Source organism: Hypomesus transpacificus, unplaced genomic scaffold (genome assembly GCF_021917145.1).
Source record: "Hypomesus transpacificus isolate Combined female unplaced genomic scaffold, fHypTra1 scaffold_205, whole genome shotgun sequence".
Taxonomy (NCBI): Eukaryota; Metazoa; Chordata; class Actinopteri; order Osmeriformes; family Osmeridae; genus Hypomesus; species Hypomesus transpacificus.
In genome coordinates, this window is record NW_025813746.1 from 286,356 (window position 1) to 298,410 (window position 12,055).

A 12,055-nucleotide genomic window follows, 5' to 3' on the forward strand; every position below is an offset into this window, starting at 1 on the left:
TCATGAAGAAGGGAGAAGAGAGTGTTGGAATGGAGAGAGGAGGCGGGAGAGAGAGAGAGAGAGAGAGAGAAAAGTGTGTTTGAGTTCAAGGATGGTTCTAGCTGGTTTCACTGCAACAATGCTTCATGTTCACCCTGTCTCCCTAGCAACATTGTTTTCACGGTCCAATCCGGCTTTCATTTGGTGTGGGAGTGTTCCATCATGCTGGATGTTTAGACTATCTAAAATCATGACCCATCAACTAATAAATGAAGGGGTTCCTTTCAGGGTTCTCACACAACTGAGGAACCCTTTAAGCTAGCACTTTGTTTCCGCAAGGGTAAAGACCAGATTGTAGACCACAATGTATGTGTGTGTAAGTGTGTGTGCGTGTAGGTGTGTAAGTAGGTGTGTAAGTGTGTGTGTGTGTGTAAGCGTGTGTGTGTGTGTAAGTGTGTGTGTGTAGATGTGTGTGCCGACATGCCGTCACACGCCGCACCTCATCTGTGTCCTTCGCCATCTTGTAAGACCAGACATTTGCATCTTTTCAGCTTCCTGACTCTGCCTAACTGGCTGAATTACCCACAGGCAGGCCACGTCCCCCACCAATCACAGACCATGATAGGGGTCTCCTATGATCCTCCATACAGCCTCCACCGTTTACACAACTAATTTTAGGGATTTTTGTTTGTTTCAGCACTAAGTACTAGCTGGTTTGGGCCCTACATTTCCATACAACGCATTGAGGTTAGGCATCAAAGCTGTAGACTATGCCTCTTCAATGCAACTGAGAGTATAACTAATAAAATTAATACAGGCTAGGCCTACATAAGTTTCCCTACTTTGTTAATCAAATGCGGGTTGCTGTTAATCGTTTGTGCTATATATGTCTTAGTTCCATAGTAAATACGTAGCAGATAAAGTCGGCTACACAATTCGTTTTATGAACCATTGGGACTTTTTTGAGAACAGCACCGCCATGCGTACAAGCACCGCTCTTACGATTTTGACTTCCTGGTCGAAAAGACACCAGCAGGCGCGCTCGGGCACATAGGGTGCCTTTGCATCAGATTCGGTGGGATCAGGGCTGCAAAAGTCCGCGCTCTCCGACCTCCCTCGGCTCGCCCTTCTGACAGAACTTTTCAAGACAACTGACACGTCCTAAACAAGGCCAGTGGACGGACAAACCAAATCCAAAAGGACGCCCATAACAAATGTTGTCAAAGTAAAATAAAAGGTAAGCCTATTACATTCAAATAGTCTTTACATTCATAGACCTATCCGAGAACATGACTCAACACTTGATGACGGTGCATTGATTCGTGAAAACGTTGAGTGTTCATTTAAAAGTCAACAGTAGGCTAATTGTGGAATGACTTTTCTCTTCATCAAGACCGATGCAAAGACTTTACCATTAAATTCACGGGAAGCCTGGCTCTATGAACGAGCAGATGGCAGTGACTGACGCCAGACAGGTAGCGTAATGTAGTGAAAGTTGGCACATGCCCTTTACTCCAGTAGTGCGTCTGCCGGACCTGGGACAAGATTTAGGCTACTCGGCAATGGTAGGCAAGCTATCTTGCTCAAGACCCACTTGACCAACTGTATTAGATATAGCCTAATATGCTATAAAGAAACACTGTTAGTCAGAGAAGGAAGTCACACCCAGACCCACCGAAAGTTATAACAAATTATACGATGAATAATTAACTATTAAGTGCCCTTTTTGTCTGTACGTGTTAAGCATTGGTCAACTCTTTCTCAACTGACCGAGGCATAGGCTAGAGTAAACCGGCATTGTCAGCATTGACCAATCTGTATCGTGTATAAGAGACCGTAGCCTGGGAAATATGACACGGAATACTTCCACAGTCTCAGTACTGTGTTATGTTGCTGACTGTGTCTGTCCAAGTTAGCCCTCAGTCAAAATGTTGTTTCAGACTAGTCTCATTTTCAGACAGCGCATCTTTGGCTTGGCTGTCATGCTTTCGTTCGCCCTTTTCATCTGCAGATTATTTATTTGGGAATAACTGAAAGAATGATGTCTTCCCCACCAAACGAAATATTCCCAGGTCCATTCAGTCCCTGTATTATTTCAATCACTTCATTTGTTGTTTGTTGCTCAAGGCTTAGCATGGCCGAATCGTGTGATATTTGATTGTTTTTCTGAGTCAGTTCAAAAAGATGGAAAGCATTCTGTCAGGTCACAAGTATTTGCACCCTGCTTGCAAAGAGATTGGGTTGATAGTTCAAATAAACAAATACAAAAATACTTTGATAGAGCCAGAGAGCTGGACGAGGGGGAGATGGTTAGGCGGTTAAATCGCAACGAGGTTGGTGTTAGCAGTTTAGCATAGGATTGGAGCTTTCTACCGAAGCTTTATATTGATGCAGTCATATGGGATTTATTAGTGTGACCGTTTTTACTGGACGCTCCTTGGCAGCACGAAATAAGAGCACAGTCTGTATGAATATGAGTACAGTCATCTTAAATCTTCCATCAGCCTCCCGAAAGGCGCTAAATACAGTTGATACTGCCTGGTGTTTAAATATTTCTGGTCCACTTCAGACTTTCAGATCAGAACTTTGGACGACCCTTACATTCCTACTGGTCATTCCCCGTCCAAGTCCCCCCCCCCCTCCCCCTCTGTCTGTTAGTAAACACCATATCCTCTTCCATAAAAAAATCCCTCTAACCACATTCTCAGCAAATTATATACTTTATGGTTACATTTATTTAGATTTGTATGTAGCCGCACCGGAATGCATAATACCAACATAGTGTTTTGGACAATAAGGGATTGTTGGCCAAAATGAATAACATCATTTTCACAACTAATAAATTATAGACTGATTTTTAACGACATATGGAAGAGGATCAATTTTGAAATATTGCTTGTCATTCAACCCCACGTGTGTTGTCTTGGTTACTGTGCAGGACTCAGAAGGCAGGGGACAACCCATAAAGTTCTTAAGCAGCCATGTTTAAAAGCACGGAGCCAAGTGTGGGGGGGGCCTGATTATCATGGCTTTGTTTGAATGAAACAAGATTAGAAAAAGGGGTTTTAATGAAAAGCGTTTGATATTTAACTGCCGGTCTAACAACCCTACAATGAAATGAGAGACCAACAAGGAGAAGGGCAGTTTGGCCAAGCAGGAAATGACTGGGAGAAGCCTGGAGGGAGAGGGAGGGGAGGGGGGGGTGAGTGGAGGGAGGGGATGAGGGGGAGAAGGGAGGGAGGGCGAAGGGGGGGTGGGCGGCAGAGGAGAGAGAAGAGGGGCTAATACAATTTCTCCACGCTCAAGTAAAGCAAGAACACAAAGACCCCTCAGTGTTGGCGGTGCTGTCACTGTACCTGGCCCCGCCCACTGCCCCGCCCACTGCCCGGAAACGAGAAGTACACTTCCTTCCATCGGCAGCCCCCTCAGTCCAGCCCAGAGAGCATGCTCACTTAAAGCGTTCAATTAGCAGATGCTTTCATTCAAAGTGACTTACAGGGATGAGGGGGATTTGAACCTGCAACCTTTTGATCTGCACTCTGATCTCTAAGCGCGGAGGTATACCCTTCCAGTTATAAGACCTGACACCGTTAGCACACTTTCAATCACAGTGTCAAGCTTTGTTAGCTTGATGTTGAGGGGGGTCACAACATGAGATGATGTCGGATTAGGGTGAGTGTTGGTTAACTTCCTCCTGAAAAAGATTTCCTCTGAAAGTCATCAACAACAGGTGAACCCTGATACACGTAGAGAGGACTTGTGGTCTAGAGGTTGAAAAGAAGTCTTGTGTGGTTCACTCAGACTGTACCGTGAAGTTACACATGCGCTCGCTGACCCTGCACGCACACACACACTGATACAGGGATGCACACACGCACAAAACCACACCCACATGCAAACGCACACACATACAGACACGCACACACACAAAACCACACCCACATGCAAACGCACACACATACAGAAACGCACACACACAAAACCACACCCACATGCAAACGCACACACATACAGACACGCACACACACAAAACCACACCCACATGCAAACACACACACACATACAGACACACACACACACCAGCAGCACCACCTCATCTCTCCTTCAGACACTCTCTCTTTAGAGAGTTTGGATTTCTTCTCTGTTCGTGAGGCGACCGGCTCCCTCGCCCTCGTCGCCAAACCGTTTTCCATCTGCTTCCGATTACCTTTGGCTGCAGTTGGTTAGCAGCCAGCCATCTGGACCTGTGTACCGTCTCCGCACTCTGCTTCTACCTAGACACCACCACAGGGAGGGGGGATGAAGGGGGAGAGGAGGATAGAGAGAGAGAGAGAGAGAGAGAGAGAGAGAGAGAGAGAGAGAGAGAGAGAGAGAGAGAGAGAGAAAGGCGTGGAGGACTGGTAGTAGAGATTGCAGTGCTTTATAAAATTCAAAAGCTGGATTGATAGGTTGATATGCGTCGATCTCCTTTCTATGAATGTGTCCCTGTGTCGTAAAAGACAGAAATATTGTGGTTGTGGGATTTTGATCGACATGGGGTCTGTCTGGTATAGATTTTGATGAATGACCTTTTTGCTTGCCTGTAAGGTGGTAGGTCATGTGAGTTCCAGAGCCAACCAGCTAGCAAGTCAGCAAACTAGTCTGCCAGTCAGCCAGCCAGCCATCCCGTCAGTGTAGAAGTGGAAGCAACCCACTTCATCTCTCTGATTGGTTCCCCCTCCCACTCCCCAAAGCCACTCACGTAACACCCTCTTCCAGCTCCTCCGGGCCTAAACACAGCATTTCAGAAGATCAATGCCTTCCTCTTTGCTTGAACTCCTTTCCGCTGGGCAGAGCCGAGGACTAAAGAGAGAGAGAGAGAGAGAGAGAGAGAGAGAGAAAGACAGAGAGAGAGAGAGAGAGAGAGAGAGAGAGAGAGAGAGAGAGAGAGAGAAGAGACAGGGGAGGGGAGGGGGGCCCAGATTGAGGCTTGCTCTCTCTGGTAGCCAGGTTGTAAGTCACTGTTTGTCTCTGACAGGAGTCTTGATTGATCGGCTAAAGCCACTGCAGGCGGCCGGTCACGGTGAAGTGAGTCCAGAGCAGAGGAGTCGTCAGAGGGAGGCTTGGGTCAGGGGTCTCTCTGTAGCTCTCTCTATCCATCTCTCTCTCTCTGTTTTTCTCTACGTCTCTCTATCTCTATCTCTATCTCTCTCTCTGTCTCTTTTTCTCTTCCTCTCTCTCTCTCTCTCTCTCTCTCTCTCTCTCTCTCTCTCTCTCTGTCTCTGTCTCTGTCTCTCTCTCTCTCTCTCTCTCTCTCTCTCTCTGTCTCTCTATCCCACTCCCTCCTCCTCTCTCCATTCCAACACTTAACTGTTTCTCCTCAACAGGGACGCCCAGAGGACCGTAAACGCTGCTCAACTCCTAGGAAGTCTTCCCTTCCGAGCCTCCCTGAGAATCACCAGACCACAGAGAGACACAGAGAAAGACTACCCCAGGGAGAAAAAGAAAGAGCACGAGAGAGAGAGAGACAGCGAGACAAGAGAGACAGAGAGGGAGAGAGAGACAGTGTTGAGCGCTCTCTAGTATCCGCCTCCGAGACACACCTGTTTGCGGCTGCAGCCATGGTCCGCGGTGAGATGGCTGTGTCCCTCTGGTGAGCGAGGGGACCGGAAGGGCTGGAGACATGGTGGGACAGAGGCCTGGGGACCGCACTGAAGCTTGTTACTGGAGTCACCATGGAAACGGTATGGAGGACCCTGGCCTGCATCGTCACCATCGCCATGGTTGCCACCGAAGTTGTGGAGAATGAGCCCGCGGGGGAGTTCACTCAGTCTCAAGGTGATGATCTAACTCCCGACACGCCATGGATGTCTCCTCTCCACTCCTGCATTCTTTCTTGGACTTGATTCCTTCTCTCCATAAATCACATCACAGCGCCGTACCCCCCCCCCCCCCCCCCCTCCTCCCTCACCCCTGGCAGACACACACACACACAAGTACCACACATAGAGTAAACCGGATGCGCCTAGGGCTCCGACATAAATACCCTGAGTGTCCGTGACTTGTCATTCAGAACAAAGCAGGGATTGTGTATTTCCTATGCTTAACCTTTGAACCCTCTCAGTCATCTGTTTCCAATAGTCCTCCGCTCTGCTTTCCTCCAGCCACCACCTGCCTTGACATCTATCTGCGGGACACTTGTCCGCTCTCCCCAAACGAAACCAGACTCGTAGGGAAACCGACAGAAGCGATCGCGTAAACTCGGCCTACACCGCAACATTTTTCGTCGCCGTCACCGGGCGTCTGGCGAGGAAATCCCGTCGCGCAGACGCACATTCTCGCCGACAACGACCCGCGAGCGCACCGAAAACATCATGCATGGTAGCACAGTGTGTGATGCAAGCAGTGTAGACTTTCACTAAAAACCAACTGGACCTACACAAAGTTCTGCTCAGAGAGCCAGCCAGCCAGCCAGTCAGTCAGGACCAGGGTGTGTCATGTCTGGAGCAGTCCAGCACTCTGCTGGATGTCTTCCCACCAGTCACGTCTCCTGCTCCAGAGTTTACTCCCAGCCAGGCTAGGCCTGTTATCTCACACTGAATGGTAACCCCTTTAAGTCATTTTAGATTAAACCTAGAACTAAAAACAGCATATGAAATAATGGGAAAATTGCTGAGGGCATGATATTTTTCAGTGCTGCTACACTTGACAGGCTGGGTTGTGTATTTGGCCAGCATCTGTGTGTTTATTTAAAATAAGGAGAGGACAAATATGTAGACGTGCCAAAGTAGGAGAACATTCGGAGCCGTTTCTCTCCCGCTTGAAATGACCCAATAATGAGGTAAGCCAGTGGCTCTCACACACGTAGCTGGACCTCAACTGTGCCTGTCCTTGTGTGTGAGACAGACAGACAGGCAGACATGCTGGTGGCAGACGGGCATGCGGGTTTGACAGATAGACAGAGAGTCAGGCACACAGACTGTCAGACAGTCAGACAGGCAGACAGACAGACAGACAGACAGACAGACAGACAGACAGACAGACAAACAGACAGACAGACAAACAGACAGACAGACAGACAGACAGACAGACAGACAGACAGACAGACAGTCAGACAGTCAGGCAGTCAGGCAGTCAGGCAGACAGACTGTCAGACAGGCAGACAGACAGACAGACAGACAGACAGACTGTCAGACAGACTGACAGACAGACAGACAGACAGACAGACAGTCATACAGACTGTCAGACAGACTGACAGACAGACAGACAGACAGTCAGACAGTCAGGCAGACAGACTGTCAGACAGACAGACAGACAGACAGACAGACAGACAGACAGACAGACAGACAGACAGACAGACAGACAGTCAGACAGGCAGACAGACAGTCAGACAGACTGTCAGACAGACTGACAGACAGACAGACAGACAGTCAGACAGACAGACAGACAGACAGACAGACAGACAGACAGACAGACAGTCAGACAGACAGACGAGGAGAGATTTGAGAAGCGCTGACAGGGTTCTGTGGAGATGCAGGAACTCCACCCAGGGAGATGGACTCACAGGGTGAGCCAGTCATGGATGATAGACGCCCCCCCCCCCCCCCCCCCCTCACCCTCTTCACACCCCTGACTGAGCGCTGCCCAGACTGAGGACAGCTGGGGAACATCTGGGGCAGACAGAATAGGAACAAGGTGGGAGCGGGAAAGAGAGGGATGGATGGAAACAGAGAGAGAGAGAGGGGTGAGTAGAATTGGGATAGAGGGAGGGAGAGAGGGATGGAGGGAGGGAGGGAGAGTGGGATTGAGAAGGAAAGAGGCAGTCTCTCTTGGGAACGCTACAATAAAAAGGTCCACTGTTCACATTAAGCCTCGCTTTAACCTAATTAAAGGCTCCTTTCTTCTCTAAGTTAAAATAGAGCGGACCCCAGGCAGTGCTTACTGCCGGTTTATTATATAAAAGGTGAGTGCTCCTTCCAAGGGCTTTCTAGTGTTTTACGAGCCTCCCTTCCTTAGTCGGTTGGTTTATTGGACATTAACGATAGTTCCTTCCTCTTCCTGATGAGATAAGAGATCAAAAGATTCCCAGGGACGGCTTTTCCACTGGAAGGGATCGGTTTGTTTTCTTGGGCTAGCAGGGGTTGCTGCTGTGCGATGATGATGATGATGATGGTGACGACCCACGGATGGGTGGGGTGAGCCTGGGTTCTGGGCGGGGTCAGGGGGTGTGGCGTCTACACGGCCTGTGAGAGCGTCGACCGTGCCCTGTGGCTGCGCCGCACTCATTAATTGCTATGGCTCATAAGGTGGCCCTGTCTGGACTGATTACTGCAGAGGTACAGAGGAGGGGGGGGCTGGGGCTGGGGTCCGACAAACAGCTGCACATCTGTGGCTTCCAGGCCGGAGGAGAGACGTAAGCGGGGGGTCGAGGCCGGAGGAAGAGGGAAGGGTAGAGGGAGGTTAGGGAGGCTGGGGGGGGGGGGCAGATTAATGCAGTTTTTTTCTCATATCAACCCAATACGACATGGATCTCCCAGAATCCCTCTGTGTCGCCTCTATTTATGTGGAGCCGTATTGTAGTATAATAGTATGAAGTGGGTTCTGGGTGGTTATAAATGTGTGTGTGTGTGTATGTTCGTGTGTGTTTGTGGGGTAGTAATGGTGCCTGGTGTTTATTTAAGCCGGTCAAACCAGGTATGAGAGGCCCGTCATGGTGGCTCTGTTGATCCCCTGCCTGTTCACCCCCTCCACAATGAGGCTTGTTTTCCACAAAACAAGGCCCCAGACGCCTGCACAAACCGGGGGCCGCTTGCTTCTGACCGCTCCCCTGTGAGCCTACTCAGCTGAGCTCCGTGTTTTTGTACAGTAAATCTCTCGGGTCCACAGCCGAAGAGACAGGAAGTGTACGGTTTCGGGGTTGCCGTGGAGACGGGCCTCGCGGATAGGGATAGCGTGGACCGAGAGGGGGAGTCCTTGGGGATCTGTGTGTGCTGTGCCTGTGCCCTGCCTTGCCAGGCCAACAAACAGGAATTCACAAACTCGAGTACCGCTTCACTGAACTGACTTTGACCACGAGCTTGACCCTCATTTTGACCTGAGGCATTTTTTGTCTGCGTGTGTCTGCATGTGTGTGTGTGTCTGTGTGTGTGTGTCTCTTTCTCCCCAGCTGAGTTTCTGTCCGGCCTGGGCCAGTATGAGATCGCCGTCCCGGTGCGGGTGGGGCCCCAGGGGCAGCCCTTGGAAGGGTCAGAGGAGGACGGGCCCCCCCAGGCCCGGAGGCGCCGGCGCAGCGCCGATGGAGCCGGGAGCCAGGGTTCCTCCTCCCCCCAGATCTTCTACCAGCTGTCCACGCCACGCAGCGACTTCCTGCTCAACCTCACCCTCCGGGACAACCTGCTGTCCAAGCAGTTCCGCGTGGAGTACTGGAGGAGGGGCCAGGTGGCCTGGAGCCACGCCTACTCGCCCAACTGCCACTACGTGGGACACCTCCAGGACAGGCCCCACTCCAGCCAGGTGGCTCTCAGTAACTGCAACGGCCTGGTAAGCACCGCTTGTCCCAGGCGCTTGTGGGGGGGGGGGGCGGGCTTGTGTCTGACGGAGGTGAACAGAATCACTGCCCCCCTTCTGGGTGGGGGGGGGGGGGGGGGGTAGGGGGTGGGGGGTTGGTTTCTCTTGAGTTTTCTCAAAATACAATTTCAAATACAGTTTGATGTATTCAAACAACGAAACCCCGTCACACAAACGGCCCTAAACCACTGCACCTTCACACACTCGCAATACGACACATCCAAACGGTTTGCACGCCCTTCCGAGTGTGAAATTCAGATTGGGTGTGCTCTTAAGGAGGGGGGGGAGGGGAGGGAAGGGGCACCTGTCTATCCTAACAAAGACGCCCAGCTAGCGGCATTAACACACCTGCATAAACAAGGGGATTACCAAGACCCCTTCCTACCGCCGGCCACTTCCTGTTTAGGTCAGAGGTCACGGAGCCATCACAGCTGGGGGGGGGGGGTCAGCTTCTCTGCTGCTGAGTCAGGTGTTCACAGCAGACTTCCCTAGAACAAAGCAGCAAAACAGACGTACTCATCTCACCGCGATGAGAGCGTTTGACACCTGCGCGGCTTTAGTATCCTTTTAATACGCGATACGTTCAACATGATCATCGACAGGGTGCGGGATCGGGTTTGTTCTCCGAGCGCTAATAAGCTTTGGCGCGTCATTACTGGTGGTCAGGCTAGCATGAGTGACTCCAGCAGGGAGTCCACTATGTCCACGAGAGCAGCACTAAACACATTACGGGATTAAAGGGAGTTCAGACTGCGTTCTGTGGAGAGACGGCAGCAAGGGGAAACCCTTAGACCGGCCCCAGAGACTCCAGACAGGAGATCTAATCAGAGGTGTGTGGATGTGCGTGCGTGTGTGTGTGTGTGCGTCCCTGTCGTCCCTGTGTGGATGGGACCCCACACTGCTGACTAGAAGGGTGAAAGGAGAGACTGTGTGTGAGACGTAGAGACTGTGTGTGAGACGTAGAGACTGTGTTTGTTTGAGTTGGTGTTTCTGGAGTGTGTGATCGGATTTGCCATCCCAGAGATAGTTACAGTGGTGAGTGGGGTATTACTGGGGTATTAGTGAGGTATGAGTGGGGTATTAGTGCGGTGTTGGTGGGTTTGGTGGAGGGCAGTTGGCCCAGATGTGCCGTTCATCCCTCCCTCCCTCCCCTCCCACAGCAAGGGGTGATTGTTTCAGGCGGCGAGGAGTACCTCATCGAGCCCCTGGCCCCCGCGACAAACCACAGCAGGGTGGAGAGGGCGGAGGGGCACCCTCACGTGATCTACAAGAGGTCCTCGCTGCGGCACCAGTACATGGACCAGTCCTGCGGGGTCATCGGTAGGCTCACCCGCCCCGCCACTTTCTTCACAGATTCATCTAGGAACCACGGACCCCCCCCAGCGGTCTTTAGCGGCTGCTAGTTCCAATCAGTCACGATGGGGGTGGGGGGGGGAGTAGCTCAGTGGTGGAGCGTGTGGCTGCGAAAGGTTGTAAGTTCCAATCCTGCTCTGTGTGTCTTTAAAAGTGCCTTCCTCCAAAGGAAAGTATAGCAGAAGATCAAGGATAAAAAAATAAATAAATAATGCACAGTACAATAGCTTTATGAAGAGTGACAGACGTACATCTTAACGGCCTCCCCGCTTGTTCCTCCAGACGAGAAGCCGGGCAAAGGCGTGGCCTGGTGGCAGCGGACTCTGAAGACTCCGCCCCATCGCGGACAGCTGCCCCTCAAGCGCTCCGTGAGCCGCGAGCGCTACGTGGAGACGCTGGTGGTGGCCGACAAGATGATGGTTGGCTACCACGGTCGCCGTGACATCGAACAGTACATACTGGCCGTCATGAATATTGTAAGTGTCACATCGGGGAGCGACGCCGATGACGGCAGGAGCGTAGTGGAGATTGTGTTGCTAAGGTCTCGTTGGGATTGTTGTCGTGGGCTCTTTTGGTCCAGGTGCTCTGTTTGCACACACTTCTGGAATGTATTTAATGAATGGCTGGACTTGTTTTCCTGTTTTCCCGTTACAAAATCCCAAACTGAAGTGTAGCGCTTCAATGCAAAGCAGACCAAAGAACACTGGCTGAATGGCTGGTAATGAACACTGTCTCTCCCTGGAAGGCTAAGTGCTAGTTTGGATGTGTCAGCGCTTTTTAAGACTGCTCTTTCCTTGTTTCCCTGGAGGTCAGGTTGCCAAACTGTTCCAGGATTCTAGCCTGGGCAACGCAGTAAACATCGTGGTGACCCGCCTCATCCTGCTCATGGAGGACCAGGTACCGTCTGCCTGAACTTTCCGGAAACCTTCCAGGGTCTGTGCAGAGAGTCTGCAGATCCTACCACCCCCTTTCGCTCCTCCCTCCTCTTCCCCAAGCTTCCCCCTCCCTTTCTCGCTCGATCCCTCTTCCTCACAACCTCCTACCCCCCCCCCCTCCACCCCCCCCCCCCCCCCGCTCCCTCCTCTGGTCTCTTCTCGCAGCAGTGTCGCCTCCAGCATCTATGAGCTCTTTGTTTGTTTGAAATGATTGGCTTAAGTGTCCTTCCTCCCCAGCTCCC

General features: G+C 51.2%; 1 protein-coding gene across 2 annotated transcripts; it reads left to right on the forward strand.

Annotated features, from left to right (window-relative positions):
• The first annotated feature begins 999 nt into the window (after positions 1-999).
• adamts10 (ADAM metallopeptidase with thrombospondin type 1 motif, 10) lies at positions 1,000-11,844 on the forward strand. 2 transcript variants are annotated; one of them, XM_047013862.1, is made up of 6 exons: positions 1,000-1,216; positions 5,346-5,796; positions 9,125-9,498; positions 10,686-10,845; positions 11,161-11,354; positions 11,692-11,844. In XM_047013862.1, the coding sequence occupies exons 2-6, from the start codon at positions 5,694-5,696 to the stop codon at positions 11,788-11,790; spliced, it is 930 nt and encodes a 309-aa protein (XP_046869818.1). In that variant the 5' UTR covers positions 1,000-1,216; positions 5,346-5,693; the 3' UTR covers positions 11,791-11,844. The 2 variants fall into 2 exon arrangements, with proteins under 2 accessions (XP_046869818.1, XP_046869819.1); XM_047013863.1 differs by having other exon boundaries at positions 11,687-11,800.
• The last annotated feature ends 211 nt before the right edge of the window (positions 11,845-12,055 follow it).

What these genes read in the sequence shown, in the direction of transcription:
- adamts10 (XM_047013862.1), top strand. Translation starts at nt 5,694, where the DNA reads ATGGAAACGGTATGGAGGACCCTGGCCTGCATCGTCACCATCGCCATG. An exon ending in GGAGTTCACTCAGTCTCAAG is followed by an intron (nt 5,797 to 9,124) that starts GTGATGATCTAA and finishes CTTTCTCCCCAG; the next exon opens with CTGAGTTTCTGTCCGGCCTG. An exon ending in CCAGTCCTGCGGGGTCATCG is followed by an intron (nt 10,846 to 11,160) that starts GTAGGCTCACCC and finishes TTGTTCCTCCAG; the next exon opens with ACGAGAAGCCGGGCAAAGGC.